This window comes from Loxodonta africana, chromosome 8, assembly GCF_030014295.1.
Source record: "Loxodonta africana isolate mLoxAfr1 chromosome 8, mLoxAfr1.hap2, whole genome shotgun sequence".
Classification (NCBI taxonomy): Eukaryota; Metazoa; Chordata; class Mammalia; order Proboscidea; family Elephantidae; genus Loxodonta; species Loxodonta africana.
The window spans coordinates 8,339,685-8,361,098 of NC_087349.1; the positions used below are offsets into that span (position 1 = coordinate 8,339,685).

Genomic DNA, 21,414 nt, shown 5'->3' on the forward strand with positions numbered 1-21,414 from the left:
CATGCAGAACAGAGTCCAGATATTCATTGCATTTTCTCTGCAACTAGTTGGTTCAAAGAGAAAGTGTAATTTAAAGTTATCAGCATTTACAGAGCATTTACTATGTGCCAGACACTCACCTGGGAACTTTACATGTATCAGTGCATTTGTTCCTCGCCCTACGAGGTAGTATAGCACCCACATTATAGATGAGGGGCTAAAGGTACAAGACCACGTAACTGGGAAGTAGCAGAGCCAGAATTCAAGCCCTGAAGTCTGCTCCCGGAATCTTACTCTGAACTACTACAGTGTACTGCTAGAGACAACCTCCAACAGTGAGGCCATGATAGTGGAGCGTTCCCCACCACCACCACTGAGAGCTCACCTCGTTGGGGAATGCGTCCCTGGCAAAGATGGGCCAGGTCTTCCAGTTCATGTCGTGGCGGTACTGCTGGTGCACGTGCTCCCCCAGCCCGTACACGTTGGCACTGGGCAGGAGGATGGATAACTGCAAGAACTGGTCGGCAAAGAGGAGGGGCCCAATGCTTGAGTCAAACCTGGACACAGGTGGGAAAAACAGAGACAGGTGGGCAAGTGGGGTGGAGAGAACACAACTGCTTAGAAAAGTGTTCTTTATACCTCGATGATGTAATTCAAAAAAAACAAACCAATTATTGAGTTGATGCCAACTCACGGAGACCCCATATGTGACAGGGTAGAACTGTGCTCCTACAGTTTTCAGTGGTTGAATTTGGAAGTAGATCACCAGATCTTTCTACCAAGACACCCCTGGGTAGTCTCGAACCTCCAGCCTTTCGGTTAGCAACTGAGTGCATTAACCGTTTGCACCATCCAGAGCCTCCTTGGTGACTCAGTAAAACCCAAAACTAAAAACTCATTGCCATCAAATCAATTCCAACTCATAGCAACCCTATAGGGCAGAGCAGAACTGCCCCATAAGTTTTGGTTAGCAACTGAGTTCTTAACTACTGTGCCACCAGTGCTCCCTATTTAATCTTCACAATTTACCCTCTGGCAGCATTTTTCCATGGATGCCAAGAGGCCAGGACTCCTTGAGGGCTGGTACATGTGGCACATTTCTTAGATTTGTCCCCAGACACTATGCCATGTGACAAAAACACTATGCTTTTTAGGACAGTAGTTATTCAGTAAGTACTGCCTGCTGGATAAGTGGTTAGGATGAAGGAAACGAAGGGAAAAGTAAAAAAAAAAAAAAATGAGAAAAAGGAAAGAAGATGGAAGGCAGAGAAAGTACACATTTGGAGGTAGAAAGACAGCCTGTCACCAACAGTGGGCTTACAACCTTCAGGAATACTGTTGGAAGACCCCTGTGACCTTCCCACCTTGATCCCCAGACAGACACATCTTCAAAGCTTACAGAACACGGTTGTTGCTTTGGCGGGTCACTTTGATGCTGAACGGCTGTTTGGAGACTTCCACTTTGTAAGACAATGAAGAAGGAGCATTTCCTTCAAAAGGCTGCACGTGTTCATGTGGTACTTCGTACCTGTCTTTGTCCTGGTCAGTTAACTGTCCAGGGAGAGGAAGGGAAAAGAGCCAAAGTGGAAAATTCTCCCAACCATATCGGTGCTTCTCAGTATCTGTGCTTGGAGAACTCGGACACTGACCCAATGACATCATTATGACATTGGACACCACCAAATTCAAATGGCTAACACGTGGGTAAAAAGAGATGAGTTGCCCCTAGAATTCTCAAAGCTGTGATAATTCTTTTCTTCACCTCCCGACTACATTTCACGTGGTATCTAGGGCAAATTAACGAACATCAAAGCTCACCAATCAAATCTATAATACATGTTTAGGAAGCTATCACACTAAGGAAAGGCTAGAGGAGCTAAATAGGAATAATGATAATAGCGAAAAATACCTCCTTTCACAAAATTTTCTATTTTGTAGTAATTTCAGTCCCCAGAAGGGAACAAGAATCCCCCAAAGAGATTTTTAAAAATAGGTAAACCACAACCTTGAAGTGGAATCGGTTGGATGTCTGGTATTCTGCTGTGAGGAGGACATTGTCAACATCGCTTCCAAACAGGGATGGAGAAGGCAGCCTCCTCAGCTGGACTGTGAATCCTAACGTGTGAGGGGAGAAAAGATTTTCATAGTTCATTCTGTAGATTTGCAAATGACAGCCACATAAAAACTAGGCTTTAAGTCAGAAGAGCCTTTGTTTATCCACATGCCCTACCTGGGGCCAGACCCTGAGGCTAGGGACTCTTACTACCTTTTCTAGAAACCTAGGTATCTCTTATACAAAGTCTGATTGCACATCCCCCCCTCCCCAAAGACTCAGCTCCCATTCCTGCAGCCCCTCAGCTGCTCTGTGTTGTAAGTAGACACTCTCCCTTCTCAGTCATTTTCCTGTGACGTGACAGGGGCTCCTAGAACTTGGTTTCAAGTCACGAGGTCCACGGTGAGCCAGGTGAGCTTCAGGACCTTAGGAGAGTAGAGCTCATTGGGCCAAGGGCCACTGGAGGGGACACACCTCTTCCTTATGCTAAGAGCCCCTCTCCATAGTAACAATCTTCTGGTATCACCCAGAATGCCCACTATTACACTCCCTCTGCCCTTCAGGGAGGGAAGGGAAAGAAGGGTGTTCAGTTCATGAACATAGACAGTGACTAGGTAAATTCCGTAAAATATTGGTCAAGTTGGAATTGCATCCTTATCATTAAAACTGCATAATAGTGAGATCCCTGGGTGGTGCCAACAGTTTGCAGCAACTGCTATCCTAAAGGTTGACGGTTTGAACCTACCCAGTGGTATCATAGAAGAGAGGCCTGGTGACCTGCTTTCTTTAAGATCACAGCCAAGAAATCCCTATGGAGCCATTCTACTCTGCCACATGGGGTGGCCATGGGTCACAACTGACTCAAAGCAACTAACAACGGAGTTGGAAATAGTCACAGGGATTGCTGAATTCAAAACCTTCACATTCAAAATGAGAATGCAGTGAGCCAAGGAAGGCAGGATTGCCCAAGGTCACGAAGGTGCACTGGTGGAGCCGGGAGTGGAGATGGTCTCTGAACTCCTGAGGCAGAGCCACGTGCCCTTGGTGGCAGTATTCACTAGACCATGTCTCAGAGTGTGCTCACCTTCTTGTGCATAGTAGCCCACCTTTTCTTTTCTGGGGTCTTGAGCTGACCCCCAAGGGCCCAGAGCTCCTGCCTCCTGCAGCATCCGCTTGGCTTACCTGCCGTTGTGTTCACAGGGTCTCCTTCTGTCTGATAGCCGTGACTCTTGGAATAGTAGCACCAGGGCACACTGATGGTTCCCTGAGGGTTCCAGCAGCAGCCTCGCTGGTCACACGTGGCCTGAAACAAGGGAAGATTGTCAAAGGAACTCCGTGTATCGTAGAAGACTATCATTTATGAAGTACAGCGCATGTGTCTTTTGAGCCTGTGGTTTCATTAACTAACCTCATGGTACAAGTGACGGCACCGAGAGTCAGCGAAGCTGTGCCACTTCCCAGGCAGGCAATGGCAGAGCCGCACTCGCACGCATTTCTCTGACCAGTGCCCTTCCACACTACGGTGCTACCTTGCCCTCTGAGCACAGTGCCTGCCATTCCTTTCACCAGAATCAAGCTGATAAGCCTGTACCTCGATGTTCTAAACCACACTCCAAACTTCCAAGTGGAACTTCATTTATACTGGCTTTGACATTTTTTTTTTTTTTAAGACTGTGCAACCAACTTTATTTGGAGGTTTTGAAATCAAACTAATTGGCTTTTACTATGCATTATAAATACATAGAAAATGATCTTTTAACTTCTCCTAAGGCAGGAAGTAATCTTTCCGACACCTGAATAGATTTTAATCCTTATTTAGGATTAAAGTGGGATAAAATAAATAAATTGACATTAAAATAAATTAATTAAAATAAAAAATTAAATTTTGATAAGTTAATATAAAAATTAAACAAATTAAAGTAAGAGAATGTTTAAGAGAATGTAACTGGACTTATAAACTTGAAGACTAGTAAAGAGATAAAATGTTTGAATAAATAATCAAAGGAAATTGGAGAATTTCCATTTAAAAAATTCTTCAAAGAAGGATATATGCTATTAGATTAGCATTATTAATTATTTACCTGTTAAGACCAGCAAATGATTTAGATGATCACTTAAGGTCACTTCAACTTTAGAATTAAATCAATATAAAAAAAAGGCTGAATCTTTGAGGAAAAAATTAATCATGTGCAATAGGCAGCTTCCAAGATGGCCCCGCCACCCGTCTGTCATTGGAGGCTTGCGTGTTATGATGCTGAACAAGTTTCAGCCAAGCTTCCAAACTAAGATGGACTAGGAAGAAAGGCCTAGTGATGTACTTCCAAAAATTAGTCAGTGAAAACTCTGTGGATCACAATAATCCAATGCCATTGTGCATGGATCATCATGAGTTGGAGGCCAGCTCAACAGCAGCTAACAGCAACAGTGAAGATGGCCCCGAAGATACCCACTTCCTGGTATTTACTAGATTACCAAGGCTTTCTTCTAGTCCAGCTTAGTCTGGAAGCTCTGCCGAAACCTGTTCAGCATCACAGCAACACGCAAACCTCCACCGACAGATAAGTGGTAGCCGTGCATGAAGTGTGTCACCTGGCAATCGAACGCAAGTCTCCCTCACGGAAGATGAGAATTCTACCACTGAACCACCACTGCCCTCACTTCTGACTACTAGAATACACCAGGTGTGATGGGGTGTTGCTTCCAAGATGAGATTAGAGAAAGACTGATTTCCATCTAGCTTACTCTCTTTCCCTCTCCCTGTCGGGGTTCTCACTCTGGGTGCAGTGATCTCTGCATTATGAAGGGGCTCACATGGCAAGGAACTGAGGGTGTCTTCCACCAACAGCCAGAAAATGAGGAACTGAAGCCTCGAGAAGCTGAGTCCTGCCAGCACCCACAGTGTGAGCTATAAAAAGGATTATCCCGCCATCTCCATGACACCTTGACTACAGCCTGGGAGAGACACTGAGCCAGAGGCCCCACTACACCACACCCAGATTCCCACTCACAGAAACTGAGAAAATAAATGTCGCCATAAGCCATTAGGTTTGGAGTAATGTATTACCCTGAAATAGATAACTAACCAACCTCTACATCATTCTAAAAGTGAAGAACCAGGCCAAGAGGTCAAGGTTCAAAAGGCGAAGGGACATGCACTAGGTTACTTAGTTAGCTATTGAAAAGGGAAGGGCCAATTAGTTCTCATGATACCCATTTCCTTTCTGGTGAACTCTGGGCTGAGTTTCTGCAAAGCACATTTCCAGGAGGATGTGACAACGTGTTGTATATGGTAACAGAGAATATTTGCTGACATATCAGAACAATTAAATTTAGCCACATACTAAGTTTACACCAACAGCTAATATTAAGGATGAAAAGCCCTGCCCATCTGTGTTTATATTGCTGTGGGATCAGCCTTCACTGTGAAGTCAGCTTCAACTAGCAGTGTTTGTTTGTGATTGTCTTTTCCTTTTAAAGCTCGCTAAGATGGGTTTTTTTAAGATGTCATACCTCAGAACGATAAGACACTGGTCACTAGGCTCCAGAAAATTCCACTGCCTCAAGCAGCTTGCTTGGCACACCTCATAGCTTTATATTAAAATCTTGTTTCCCCTCTCCTTAACTGCTGCCCCAAACTAGAATAAGTTGGTGGAAACCAGTTTAGGTGCCATGTTGACATTCCGGATAACCTTTAACTCATTAAATACCTCATACATAGTGACTTCCCTGCCTCTGGCTGGAGTTTAACCACCACTTTCTGAACATGTGAGGCATGAAGTGGTCTGTAAATCTGATTGCGCCTGCGTAGTGTGATTAAGAACGTTGCTGATGTAACTTGTATAAACTTTCTACTTGTAAACTACTTAAAAGTAACCTTCCCCCTCATCCTTGCTGGGCAGCCTTGGTGGCAGTAGCCCCAACTTTTCCTTTCCTTACACAATGAAATAAAGGTACCTTTCCACTCTCCCACCTCAGTTTCTCATTTATCTGCTGAGGCCAGTCATGCTGAGCAGAACCTGGGGTTTCCACCCAGCAACAATGACAGAAAAAGAGAAGGGTGTTGAAAATGTGTTCAACAGAATGGTTTTTTGTGTGCTCCCTGGATATTAGTAATTTCTTCATTGAACTAGAAAGGGCAAATATCAGATAGGTCTAAGAAGCATGGAAAATAAATTGTCTCCCTTGGCCAACTCTAAATTTCCAGACCCTTCAGTGGAGCTAGTTGTAAGGAGCAGTGAGAAGAGAAACAGAGCAGGATATATGTAAGCAAGAACACTGGAGGCGGGGGTGGTTTTTAGAGAGAACGTTGTTGTTAGAGATCCTATATATGACAGAATAAAACACTGCCTGATCCTGTGTCATCCTCACAATCATTGCTATATTTGAGCCCATTGTTGCAGCCCCTGTGTCAATCCATCTCATTGAAGGTCTTCCACTTTTTCACTGACCCTCTACCAAGCCTGATGCTCTTCTTCAGGGACTGGTCCCTCCTGATAACATGTCCAAAGTAAGTGAGATGAAGTCTCTCCATCCTCACTTCTAAGGAGCATTCTGGCTGTTCTTCTAAGACAGATTTGTTTGTTCTTCTGCCAGTCCACGGTATATTCAATATTCTTCAACAATGCCATCATTCAAATGTGTCCACTCTTCTTCTTTGGCATTCCTTATTCATTGCTCAGCTTTCACATGCATATGAGGTGGTTGAAAACACCATGGCTTGAGTCAGGTGCACCTTAGTCCTTAGAGTGACATCTTTGCTTTTCAACACTTTAAAGAGGTCCTTTGTAATGCGTCTTTGGATCTCTTGACTGCTGCTTCCATGGGCGCTGATTGTGGATTCAAGTAAAATGAAATCCTTGATAACTTTAATCTTATCTCTGTTTATCATGATGTTGCTTATTAGTCCAGTTGTGAGCTTTTTTGTTTTCTTTATGGTGAGGGGTAATCCATACTGAAGGCTGTGGTCGGTCATTAATCTTCATCAGTAAGTGCTTCAAGTTCTCTTCACTTTCAGCAAGCAAATTTGTGTCATCTGCATAATTCAGGATGTTAAAGAGTCTTCCTACAGGTTATAGAGTGTATACCTTCCAAAACAGTACTGAGGAAGAAACTCTAGGGAAAAAAAATCCTTATTCCCAAATCTAAGGATTACCAAAAAACCAAACCCATTGCCATCGAGTCAGTTCTGACTCATAGCGATCCTATGGGACAGAGTAGAAAACAAGACATAAATGAGGAAGCAGGAGAAGGGGTGGGAAGCAGTACATAAAAAATACTTAACAAGACCTTAGAAAAAATGTAAATATGTCAATTATCACATGATTTAAATAATTAAAAGACAAAGATAGATTACCAAGGTGAGAATAACCAAGAAATTCCTCTTTTCTCAATTTTCCCCTATGTTTTCAGTTCCAAATTCACCGATATTTTCCAAACTTCCATATACTGGGTTACCAAGAAGTCCTTCATAATGCTGAAACAGGCTGCTCAGCCAGATCTTGAACAGTACCTGAGCCAATTGGTTTTTCCTTCTTCTTTCTTCTTTGTCCTCTTTCCCTCCCCTAGCCCATCCCTGCCTCCAAGTCAGATCCTGATGTTAGCTCCCCAAATGGTTAAGTGTTAACCAATGTTTCCTCTAAGGCTGTGGAAAACAAGTGATATTGATCTAAGCCTGTCAAATAAGACGAAGGATGGCGCCAGCTAGCCCCTGAGCTGATGGGATAATGGCAGGACAAGATCAACATGTTTGAGATACGACCACCAAAACCAAACAGAAGAAAGAGAGCGCACATTCCGCAAGTCCCTAAAACTTATGACCCCTTTTCCCTTAAAAACCAGAACCCACCGGTAGTCTGGTGAGACAGACGACTTTAGGAGGAGATCATTCTCCTCTGTCTCCATATACCGGTATATCTAATAAAGCTCTTGCTACTCACCTCACCCCGTCTCAAGAATTGGCTCTTTGCGGCAGGCGGCTCTAACTCTCGAAATTGCGATAACAATAATGTGTAACAAATATGAAAAAAAAAATGAAAGCTCTCCATATTCACCAAAATCCCTTCCCATTCCAACATAATAAACTAAAGAAACAGCTGCTGAAAGATGTACAAACTTTGCCCCTTGAGGCAGATGCTTTCAAACTTTTGTGGTATCACAATCGCCTGGGAAATGTAGTAAAAGCACAAAAGCCCCAGCCTCATCCTGTTTCCATGAAGCTAAGCCTCCTGGCCTTCATTAGCTCCCCAGGCAATCTGACTACACACCAATGTGTGAGAACCATTGCTCTAGAACAAAGGTTACCAACCTGGGCTGTACTTTACAATCACCTGGCAATGGAGTCCCTGCAAATGGATAACACCCTAAGCTGGTAACCGAAAGGGTGCGGGCTCGGATCCACCCAGAGATGCCTCAGAAGAAAGGTCTGAAGATCTACTTCTGAAAAATTAGCCATCAAAGATGCTATGGAGCACAGTAATACTCTGACACATGGGGTCGCCATGAGTTGGAGTCCACTCGATGGCAACTGGTTTTCCTGGTTTGGCTCCGCCATGGATTTAAATCAGAAGAGCTGGAGGTGGAGCACAACAGAGGTATGTTCTAAAACCTCTCCCCTGATTCTAGTGTACAGCCAGGGCTCAGAAGGAGGGCTCTGGAACAGCAAAACCATGAGATACACTGTTCATGCCAATCCAAGGATGGTGAAGATGAGACACACAAAGTAAGATGAAAACAAAGCCCACTAAGGATAAGCCAGGACTTACGCTGCTGTTATAGGAAGGAAGGAAAGGGAGCCCCCAATCCTCAGTTATGCTCATGAAGGTAATGGGTAGAAGAGGAGAGCCAAAAGAAGTCTAAAAAGATCCATCACAGACTTTCCTTCCTACCATTTCCTATTGTGAACATAGAGGCCTTTTACTTTCGAAAGTAATTTCCCCAAATATTTTAGTACAGACAAGAGAAATTGTATCCTATTGTCTTAGTCATCTAGTACTGCTGTAACAGAAATACCACAAGTGGATGGCTTTAACAAAGACAAGTTTATTCTCTCACAGTCCAATAGGCTATAAGACTGAATTCAGGGTTCTGGCTCCAGAGGAAGGCTTTCTTTCTCTGTCAGCTCTGGAGGAAGGTCCTTGTCATCAGTCTTCCCTTGGTCTGGGAGCATTTCAGCACAGGAACCTCAGGCCCAAAGGAGGCGCTCTGCTCCCGGGGCTGCTTTCCTTGGTAGTATGAGGTTCCCATATCTCTCCGCATGGTTCTCTCTTTTACATCTCAAAAGAGATTGGCTTAAGACACTATCTAACCTTGTAGCCCTCATCAATATAACTGCCGTTAATCCATCTTATTACATCATAGTGATGGGATTTACAACACAGGAAAATCATGTCTGATGATAAGATGGTAGACAATCATACAAGGGAATCATGATCCAGCCAAGTTGACAGATATTTTAGGGGAACACAATTCAATCCATGACACCTATGTACTTAAAAGCATATGTCAAAGGTGAAATCAGTTATCAGCCAGAAACTTTTTCAGAAGTAATTCCACTTAACTTTCCACAATGTCAGTTGGAAATAATTTACTAACAAGACTGCACGTGCCTCGGAATTCACGCAGCATTAGACCATTATCAAAAAACTAAAACCAAACCCATGGCTGTGGAGTAGACGTGGAGTAGAACTGCCCTATAGGGTTTCCAAGAAGCAGCTGGTAGATTTGAACTGCTGACCTTTTGGTTAGCAGCCAAGCTCTTAACCCCTGCATTACCAGGGTTCCATTAAACCAAAAAAAAACCATTGCTGTCAAGTCGATTCCGACTCATAGTGGCCCTATAGGACAGAGAAGAACTGCCCCATAGAGTTTCCAAGGAGCACCTGGTGGATTCCAACTGCCAACCTTTTGGTTAGCAGCCATAGCACTTAACCACTATGCCCCCAGTGTTTCTAGGGCTCCATTAGAAAGAACAAATCCAAGATTAAAACAACCAGGACCTCAGAAGGGCAGCACCTGGGAAAGAAGGTGGGTGAAGTTGCAAAGGCAAATGCACACAGGTTAGAGAAGGTGATCCTGGCCCCAGCAGAGACAGCAGCACTGGCCATCTCCTGTGCTAGAGGATGGGGAGGGACCCTGGTGGAGGGATCACTGTCAGTGGTCTTGGACCTCAGTTATCTGGTCCACCAACCACCCCTTTTTTGATGCTGGCCCCCTGACCTGTACCACCCAGTCCTGCCCTTTTCTGTATTGTTGGTGGCTTTGCACTTTTTTTGCACAGCCTCCCCACATCCTCACTCATGCCTTCTCGGAGCAGAATAAGCATTTTTCTGTGGGTGTTTCAGGAGTCCTGGGTGGTGCACATGGTTAAAGTGCTCAGCTGCTCACCAAAATGTTAGTAGTCCAAGTCCACCCAGAGGTGTCTCCGAAGAAAGGCCTGGCAATCTGCTTCTGACGAATCAGCTACTGAAAGCCCTATGGAGTATAGATCTACTCCGACACACATAGGGTCTCCATGAATCAGAAGCAACTCGAAGGCCACTGGTTAGGATTTTTTTTTTGGTGGTTGTTCCAAGAGGGCCACGCTTTCTCAGACACTCTTCCCCAAAAGCTGTGGGTCTGCTTCTTCCCGTAGAATCCAGTCTGGCCCATGACTGCCTCGACCAAGCAAGAACAGCTAATGTGATGCCAGCCGGTTCTGGGCCCAGCCTTCCAGAGGACCGGTGGCTGACACCCTGAGTTCTTGCAGCCTCAAGCTCCAACTGCCTGCCAGAGAGACCGTGGAGAGGGACTCTGAGACTCCTGGAAGCAGGAAGGGCCCAGGCGAGCCATAGAGCCATCCTCACCAAGGCACCCGGCTTAGGGCATAAACCCTGTGGGACCCTCCAGACCACATCAGCCACCAACTGAGCACCACATGGAATGGAAAAACCACCCGGCCAAGCCCTGCCCAAATCTCTCCCCACTGAATCAGGAGACATAATAAAGCAATTGTTGCTTGAAGCCTCTAAGTTTGGGGTAGTCTGTTTTGTAGGAGTAGATAAATGGAGAGGCTGTACTCCAGGAAACAGGAGACTTACAGGAGGCAATGTTAGTTAGCCCAGCAGGGTTGGGGGGCAGGGGAGTTGTAGAGCAATTTAGAAGCAACAAGGCTCACAACTGCCAGCTCTTCTCCAAGTAGCTTCATCTTTGAGCTACAGGGCATCCTAAAAGCACTCGATGCCCTCATTCAAATGAACTAGATTCCAAATCCAAATGCAAATACTTTTCTTAAGTATGCAGTTTTTACATCCCTATTGCCATTTGATAGCATAGGTGGTAAAGCCTTTATTTTATAAAATGTCAGAAGAACATGAAGCTGTGAACAAAACAGTGGAACCAGGAAAACGATAGATTCAGGATGAAAAACACTTGATGATACTGGAATTTCAAATCACTTTCTATTCATTAAAATGCTCCCTAGATATTTTTATGGTGCAGCAAGTTTGAACAAATGAATGAAGGAATGAAGTGGTGAGTACAGTTAATCACATCTCAGTGGCGCTAATTATAGACTCTTTCCCAGGATGTACATCTTGTGTCAGATTTTGAAAGTTGAATTGGCCACTTCCTTCCATCCCAAGGTGAGCTCTGACAGCAACTACTTCTACACTGGCATGTCCTCTCTGACACTGATGTCTCTAAGGGGGCCCTAGTGGTGCAGTGGTTAAGCACTCAGCTGTTAACCAAAAGGTTGGCTCTGTAGCTGTCTGCTTCCACAAAGATTATAGCCTTGGAAACCCTATGGGGCTGTTCTACTCTGTCCTACAGGGTCACTATGAGTTGGAATCAACTTCATGGCAATGGGTTTGTTCTCCTCTGCAATGACATGGTCCTAGCTTCTAGTCCCCATAATCAGACAACAGTAGGGTGTTCAGAGAACCTGTGCTGGTACCTTAGAGATCACTAGCCTGAACTATTTTACAATCTTTGTAAACACAAGTGCCTGGCACATGTTCAGTAGCCATGCGCTTAATGGGTTAATGTATCTGATCACACTGTCATTCACAGATAAGGTGTTTAAGAGTCTGCAAGGAAACATTCCCTGATGACCTCGCCAAGTCACAGAGTCCTTCAGGAGCAAAGTCAGGACTAGAAGCTAGGGCCCTGGCGCCCCCGCCATGCTGCCTCCCAATGGCTACATGATCGTTTTTAGGCACAAAATCTATGAACTTGAGTCTACACCTGGAGTTTTACAGCTCTGAGCTCTTGCCAGGGTCATCTGGCAGCTCTTAGCAGAAGTTGTGGAAACATGCAGTTGTTATAAGGGTGGAGACGCTTGATGATTTTGGCCAAATGCAATGTATTTACTGGGTCATAATAAAACTTTATCCCTTAGTTACATACTGACAAGAAACTGGAATTTGGGAAAAGGTATCAAAAGCTAAAAAACAAAAATAAATAATTACCAAATGTGTTTGCTATAAAATATGATAGTTTCTGAAATAAGAAATACAATTACCTACTGTCATGGATTGAATTGTGTCCCCCAAAAATACATGTATCAATGTGGCTAGGCCATGATTCCCAGTATTGTGTGATTGTCCACCATTTTGTGATTTTCCTATGTGTTGTAAATCCTAATCTCCACCTGTGGTTAATGAGGCAATACTAGATTACACTAAAGAGGATTACAGTGGGATATAACACCCTTGCTCAAGTCACATCCCTAAACCAATGTAAAGGGAGTTTCTCTGGGGTGTGGCCTGAACTACCTTTTATCTTATAAGCGATAAAAGGAAAGGGAAGTGAGCAGAGAGGGGGAACCTCATACCACCAACAAAACAGCACCGGGAACAGAGCACATCCTTTGGACCCCGGGAAAGATTGATGACAAGGGCCTTCCTCCAGAGCCAACAGAGACAGAAAGCCTTCCCCTGGTGCTGATGCCCTGAATTTGGACTTGTAGCCTACTGGACTGTGAGAGAAAAAAAATTCTCTTTGTTAAAGCCATCCACTTGTGGTGTTTCTGTTATAGCAGCACTAGATGACTAAAACACCTACCTCTCCCAAATATCATCATTCAGATTACCATTATTATTATTATTCATGGAAATTTTTCCCTTGTAAACTGTGCTCTATTGAGTCCTTCTACAATGGTCACGTAGGGGATGTAGGTTTGTTTTAAGCATGTAAATCTGCTCTCCCATGGTTATATAGTACATTCTCATCCTGAACATCAAAAGTGTTTAAAATTGTGGTCTATCGTCTCTTTTCTGGGCTGGATATCAGGAGTTTGACTAAAACTTTCTGCTTTCTGGCATCAATGGCTCTTTGAACTCTGGGTTGAAAGGGCTTCAACCAGTAAGTAAACAAGGATGGGTAGGTTTAGGATAAATATAGTGGCTGTCTCTAAAGTCTGCATGGGGAACCATTTAAGAGAAGCTATAGAGGTACATGGAAGGCTGAATAGTGTCTTAGACAGCAGTATAAAATGTTTGGATTTGACCCAATGTACCACAATGAACTGTTAGTCAGTGGTGATTTAGTGGTAGAATTCTCACCCTCCATGCTGAAGACACGGGTTTGATTCTTCCCAATGCACTTCATGTGAAGCTACAACCCATCTGTAGAAGACTGCATGTTGCTATGATGCTGATCATGTTTCATCAAAGCTTTCAGACTAAGGCAGACTAAGGAGAAAGACCTGGAGAGCTTCTTCCTAAAAGCGTCCAATGAAAACTCTGTGGATCACAATGGTTTAATCCAAAACCAAAAATGGACATGGTGTGTGACCAGGCAGCATTTTGTTCCATTGTATATGTAGTCACCATGAGTCAGGGACCACCTCAATGGCAGGTAACAACAATACCACAGTATTTGAGTTGGGTAGAGAGATAATGGAAGTAGGACAGTAAAGAGAGTAGTTTAATGAACATGCAGTGGATCAGATGGGGGAAAGATGGGACTTGGAAGAGGTGTTTGGAGGTGACTGCACTAACCCAAGCAGAAGGTACTGAGGATCCCGTGTGATGGCAGTAAGCATGGATGAGAAGGACTCATTTTGGAAAATATTAAGGGACATGATTTCAAATTCATGAAATACTGGCCAAAAGGATGGCAGGGACAATCAAGCAAAAGTTCTGAAGAGGCTACAAGAATAATAGAACCAATAACAGAACTCTGACCATGAGAAGAGAAAGCAGACTTGGTGAGGAGGGAGGTGGTGAGTTCCTCTCACCCAAGGAAAGGCACCCTGCAGCCAGTCCAGCTGTAGCCCAGGACTAGAGAATTAGGTAACAGAGCCTTCCTCCTGCTAAGACCCATGAAAGGGACTCTGCAGCTTCATTCTCTCCAAAGAGTCTCCTAAAATTACTCAGACGGTTGGACAGATTGCCTTATCCTTCCCTGGCCACAGGATTCCCTCCATTGTTGGAAGTAAGAGACACTGGGATCTGCAACCAAGCCTCATTTAGACTGTTAATCCTTTTCTATGTGATCCTGGGAGAGAGGAGGACATAGGAATGATAGAATGGCAGAGTCGTAGCTTCAACTTCAGGATGTTCTGCCCAGCCAGCCTGCCATGTCACTGATTTCTTCCCACCTCCTCCTCCATACAGCTTCCCTTTGACATGTGCATCATAAAAGTTGACCATTATCCACAGACCCAAACCCTCAAAAGCAATTTGTATCAGCATAGAGCACCCGGGATACTCAAATATACAACAGCAAGCCTACAATCTGTGTCTTATGAAAACACAGAAAAAAACCCCAGAGTTTTCTCTTCAGATGAGGCAAAGAGAAGTGTGCAGATGAGTGAATATCAAGGCCATGGAATAATTCACTTGGGCACAACATACTGAAAAAGCCAAAGGTCGTTTATTGAACTACCATCTTGATAACACAGTGCTTATTAAAAGGTTTCATAATAAAAGCACCAAAGGTCTATTACTGAGGCAGCAATGATATCGAAATTCATCAAGAACCAATAAAAAGATGGGTGCTGGGAGAGTGGACAGACTCAGGATGGCTTAGTCTTCCTTGTGGGCAGCTCAGGAACTTGTTTTCTGACACAACATGACAGGGTCAACAGGTTGGGTGTGGCTCAACCTTCTGCAAACCTATGGCAACAGACATCCTGTTGAGGCAGGGTATGCCTACACCACAGCTTCCCACTCCTACCAACAAAGCAACGCAGGAATGGTCCTCCACCATCCAGCTCCAGCCCACCCAAGCCTTTTCTCAGGCACCCACCCCTCCATCTTAGCCATATGAGACCATTCCCTACAACATGTACGGACTACAGCCCCCTTTCTCTAACTTTGTTTACAGTACCTCTTCTATTTTGAATTCACTTTCTACACTCACCCATCTCTGTCAAACCCTAAAAAAAAAAAAAAAAAACCCTACTTATTTTTAATTCCATACTGTCACCTTCTCCACAAGGATAGCCTTCTCTACTTTGTGATTCCCATAGTAGTTCTTATATTATTTTCAGCTTATATTATAGACTTTTTAAATTCATTTTATTAACTTTATCTCTACTACTAGAATTTATGACAAGATAATTGCTTGATTTAATTGAACCTAAAACTCAAAATTCTAACCTTTGTTGCATTCGGTTCCATACTGAACCACTTCTCCATTACTCTATGTTCTTTCATGTTTATTTCTAAGTTTTTTGCTGCCCTATTTCTTTTTGCCCCCATTATTTGACTCCTTTCAGCCTTAAATGGCTGCTCCTTTTTGCTGTCTGTCTACCAAAACCAATCTCCTCTACCTGACTTTCAAAGTCTTTCAAAATCCGAATCTACCTTCTCTGCCCAGCCTTATTTCTTCCTGTTCCCAGCAAAATTAAAGAGAAACCAGTCCTTGCCCCTCAGGGGATGGTGCTGGGGAGGGGCATTGTTCTTATAATGACTCACAGTTTCCTCAGGATCTGAAACCCCACCACCACCAGCACATGCCCTTTGCCCTATGACATCATCTCCTACTATTCTCCCCACCACCACTGCTATTCTTCTACCTTCAGGCGCACTCCTGCCTGCATGATCTACCCAACAATAAAGTGTTCACGAAAAGAGGAACTCAAGTCAAGTATCAGAACTTGGCCTGGAACACACCAAACTCTGGATATGTGGAAATACACTCTCTGATGGAGATTTCAATCTCATTCGTTTCTCTGTCTTTACTCATTTCTACCTTTCCTATTGAGACATCCAAGATGGTGATTTTGATATTCTTCCTTCAATATTCATAGCTATTTCCCTTTCAACCCATCATCCAAGAAGAGTAATTCAGTGGGCATATTTAGTATCTAACAGGAAAGAAGAAAAAGTTGTGTGGTATTGAGGGCCTTTGGAGAAACCAAAGCCGCAACTGTCAGAACATCAGCGATGACGCTGGGCTGCTGAGACAGGAGGGAGACGGAGACAGATACAGAACATCAGCAGCTGCAGAGTCTAATGCAGAAAGTTCTTTTCACTGCCTCACCCGAGCCTGCCGATTCTTATCACTGGACTTCCCTCAGAGGAGCACATTTTGTTGTTGTTGTTCAGATATCTTTCTCAAAGTGAGCAGAACCTGGTGTCGTGTGTACAGTGCAACTTGGACTTTAGCTGATGGTCAGGAATCACTGGCACAAGGAACTGCTCAGATGCTGGTGCTATCTGCAATCTACAGTTAGTAACCTTCTTCCTTCCCATACATGGCACTGGAATCTTCGTTCTTGTTTTAAACTATGTTCTATGTATATGTACGACTTTTTGTTCTACATCACAGAGGAGGGATCATTCCCTGGAGAAGGATATCATGCTTGGCAGAGTACAGCGTCAGCGGAAAAAAGGAAGACCCTCAACGAGGTGGATTGACACAGTGGATGCAGCAATGAGCTCAAGCATAACAACGATTGTAAGGTTGGTGCAGGACCGGGCAGTGTTTCGTTCTGTTGTGCATAGGGTCGCTATGAGTTGCAATCGACTCGACGGCACCTAACAACAACAACAACATCACAGATAACTTTTTGAAATTCAAAAAGTTGAAAGAGAAATAGACAAAGAGGGCAAGAAACAGAGACAGTGATATATCCAAACAGAACTAGTAACCAAGAAGGGTTGCCAGATAAAATACAAATGTTTTTATTATTATAAGTCCCGAATATTCCATGGGATATACTTACACTAAAAACTTATTCATTGCTTATACGAAATTTACATTTAACTGGGTAGCTTATTTTTTATTTTCTAAGTCTGGCAACAACCCTAAATCCAAGAGAATTTTCCAACTTTTCCTCTCTCCAAGCCACAGCCATACAGGCACAGATGGAGATTACTTTGCCAGATCCATCACCAGCTATAATACAAGCTCTCCAGGAACTGGCATAAACTCATTGGCATAAATTCTTAATGAAAACAAGATGCATATGGCAAAACTTTGTTGGTGGCTAGTCAGAGATACAGTTGATCCACTCCAGTTCATTTACCACAGGGCACTCCACAGAACTTAGCTCTTCTGCAATGGTTACGTAGGACCCATAGGCTTGTTTTAAGCATGTAAATCTGCTCTACCATGATTATATAGTAAGTTCTCATCCTGAACATTGAAGTATTTAAAATTGTGATCTACCATCTCTTTCCTGGGCTGGATATCTGGAGTTTGACTAAATCTTTGTGCTTCCTGGCGGTGTTTCAACACTTAGTTGAAAGCACTTCACCCAGTAAGTAAACAGTGATGTGCCCTCAAGGATGGGTAGGTTTGAGATAAGTGTAGTCAGCTGTCTCTAAAATCTGCATGGGGGGCCTTCTAAGGGAAGCTATGGAGCTGTGTGGAGGGCTGAATAGGGTCTTAGATGGCAGTAAAAACTGTTTGGGCTTTACCCAGCATACCACGATGAACTGCCACAATACAGAATGGTGATTCAGTGGTAGAATTCTCGTCTTCCATGCTGGAGTCCAGGGTTTGATTCTGCCCAATGCACTGCATACAAAGCCACAACCCATCTAACAGTAGAAACTTGTATGTTGCTATGAAGCTGAACATGTTTCTTTTGAAGATTCCAGAGTAAGACACACTAGGAAGAAACGCCTAGTGAGCAATTTCTGAAAATCATCCAGTGAAAACCCCATGGATCACAATGGTTTAATTCACAACCGATCGTAAGGATGGTGCAGAACCAGACAGCATTTTGTTCCATTATACATGGAGTAACCCAGAGTCAGGGGCCAACTTGACTGCAGCTAACAAGAACACAGTACTTGAGTTGAGTAGAGAGATAATGGAAGTAAGACGTGAAAGAGAGTAGTCTGATCACATATGTAACAGATCACATGCGGGAGAGCTGGATCTTGGAAGAGACGTTTGGAGGTGACTGCACTAATCCAAGCAGAAGGTACTAAGGATCTCATGTGCTTGCAGTGAACATGGATGAGAAGGACTCATTTTAGAAAATATTAAGGAAAATTCTTTCAAACACATGAAATACTGGCCAAAAGGTTGGCAGGAACAGACAAGCAAAAGTTCTGATGTTTCAGCCGAGGAGGCTACAAGAATAATAGAACCACTTATAGAACTCTGACCATGAGAAGGGAAAGCAAACTTGGTGAGGAGGTGATGAGTTCTGCTCACCCAAGGGTAGGCTCCTTGCAGCCAGCAGACAGTTCCAGCCCAGAACCAAAGCCAGGACTAGAGAGTTAGGTAACAGAGCCATCCTTTTGCCAGTACCCATGAAAGGGGCTCTAGGGTTCCATTGTCTCCAAAAAGACTCCTAAGATTACTTAGGTGGTTGGACAGACTGCTTTATCCTTCCCTAGACACCAGATCCCCCATGTGTCTGTCAGTTTTTCATACTGTGGAGGCTTGTGGGTTGCTGTGATGCTGGAAGCTATGCCACCGGTATTCAGGGTCACCCATGGAGGACAGGTTTCAGCTGAGCTTCCAGAGTAAGACAGACTAGGAAGAAGGACCCGCAGTCTACTTCTAAAAAGCATTAGCCAGTGAAAACGTTATGAATAGCAGCAGAACATTGCCTGATATAGTGCTGGAAGATGAGCCCCCCAGGTTGGAAGGCATTCAAAAGATGACTGGGGAAGAGCTGGCTTCTCAAAGTAGAGTTGACCTTAATGACGTGGATGGATTAAAGCTTTTGAAACCTTCATTTTCTGATGTGGCACCACTCAAAATGAGAAGAAACAGCTGCAAACATCCATTAATAATTGGAACATGGAATGTATGAAGTATGAATCTAGGAAAATTGGAAATTGTCGAAAGTGAAATGGAGTGCATAAACATCAATATCTAGGCATTCGTGAGCTGAAAGAGACTGGTATTGGCCATTTTAAATCGGACAATCATATAGTCTACTATGCTGAGAATGACAACTCGAAGAGGAATGGTGTTGCATTCATCATCAAAAAGAATCTTTCAAGATCTATCCTGAAGTACAACGCTGTCAGTGATAGAATAATATCCATACGCCTACAAGGAAGACCAGTTAATATGACTATTATTCAAATTTACGCACCAACCACTAGGGCCAAAGATAAATAGAAGATTTTTATCAGCTGCTGCAGTCTGAAATTGATCAAACATGCAATCAAGATGCACTGATAATTACTGGTGATTGGAATGCAAAAGTTGGAAACAAAGAAGAAGGATCAGTAGTTGGAAAATATGGTCTTGGTGATAGAAACAATGCCAGAGATTGAATGATAGAATTTTGCAAGACCAGAGACCTCTTCATTGCAAATACCATCTTTCACCAACATAAACAGCAACTATACACATGGACCTCGCCAGATGGAACACACACAAATCAAATTGACTACATCTGTGGAAAGAGATGATGGAAAAGCTCAATATCATCAGTCGGAACAAGGCCCGGGGCCGACTGTGGAATGGACCATCAACTGCTCATATGCAAGTTCAAGCCGAAGCTGAAGAAAATCAGAGCAAGTCCACAAGAGCCAAAGTATGACCTTGAGTATATCCCACCTGAATTTAGAGACCATCTGAAGAATAGATTTGATGCATTGAACACTAGTGACCGCAGACCAGATGAGTTGTGGAATGACATCAAGGGCATCATCCATGAAGAAAGCAAGAGGTCATTGAACAGACAGGAAAGAAAGAAAAGACCAAGGTGGATGTCAGAGGAGACTCTGAAACTTGCTCTTGAGCATCGAGCAGCTAAAGCAAAAGGGAGATTTGATGAAGTAAAAGAACTGAACAGAAGATTTCAAAGGGCCTCTCGAGAAGACAAAGTAAAGTATTATAATGACATGTGGAAAGAGCTGGAAATGGAAAACCAAAAAGGAAGAACACGTTCGGCATTTCTCGAGATGAAAGAACTGAAGAAAAAAATTCAAGCCTCGAGTTGCAATAGTGAAGGATTCCATGGGGAAAATATTCAACGACACAGGAAGCATCAAAAGAAGATGGAAGGAATACACAGAGTCATTACACCAAAAAGAATTAGTCGATGTTCAACCATTTCAAGGGGTGGCGTATGATCAGGAACCGATGGTACTGAAGGAAGAAGTCCAAGCTGCTCTGAAGGCATTGGTGAAAAACAAGGCTCCAGGAATTGATGGAATATCATTTGAGATATTTCAACAAACAGATGCAGAGCTGGAGGTGCTCACTCGTCTATGCCAAGAAATATGGAAGACAGCTTCCTGGCCAACTGACTGGAAGAGACTCATATTTATGCCTATTCCCAAGAAAAGTGATCCAACTGAATGTGGAAATTATAGAACAATATCATTCATATCACACACAAGCAAAATTTTGCTGAAGATCATTCAAAAATGACTGTAGCAGTATATTGACAGGGAACTGCCAGAAATTCAGGCCAGTTTCGGAAGAGGATGTGGAACCCGGGATATCATTGCTGATGTCAGATGGATCCTGGCTGAAAGCAGAGAATACCAGAAGAATGTTTACCTGTGTTTTATTGACTATGCAAAGGCATTTGACTGTGTGGGTCATAACAAACTATGGATAACACTTGAAGAATGGGAATTCCAGAACACTTAATTATGCTCATGAGGAACATTTACATAGATCAAGAGGCAGTTGTTTGGACAGAACAAGGGGATGCTGATTGGTTTAAAGTCAGGAAAGGCGTGTGTCAGAGTTGTATTATTTCACCATTCCTATTTAATCTGTATGCTGAACAGATAATACGAGAAACTGGACTATATGAAGAAGAACGGGGCATCAGGATTGAAGGAAGACTCATTAACAACCTGCGTTATGCAGATGACACAACCTTGCTTGCTGAAAGTCAAGAGGACTTGAAGCACTTACTAATGAAGATCAAATACCACAGCCTTCAGTATGGATTGCACCTCAACATAAAGAAAAGAAAAATCCTCACCACTGGACCCACGAGCAACGTCATGATAAAACGG

At 43.4% G+C, this 21,414-nt stretch overlaps 1 protein-coding gene across 1 annotated transcript in view; it reads right to left on the bottom strand.

Annotated features, from left to right (window-relative positions):
- The window catches only part of MGAM (maltase-glucoamylase), a 147,397-nt gene that overhangs the window by 82,199 nt on the left and 43,784 nt on the right, over nt 1-21,414 (bottom strand). Inside the window, exons 4-7 of the mRNA XM_064289623.1 lie at nt 3,215-3,337; nt 1,985-2,094; nt 1,379-1,530; nt 365-536 (exon numbers count right to left, since the gene is read on the bottom strand). Of these exons, the coding sequence (XP_064145693.1) occupies nt 365-536; nt 1,379-1,530; nt 1,985-2,094; nt 3,215-3,337 (557 nt within the window). The remainder of the gene's footprint in view (nt 1-364; nt 537-1,378; nt 1,531-1,984; nt 2,095-3,214; nt 3,338-21,414) is intronic.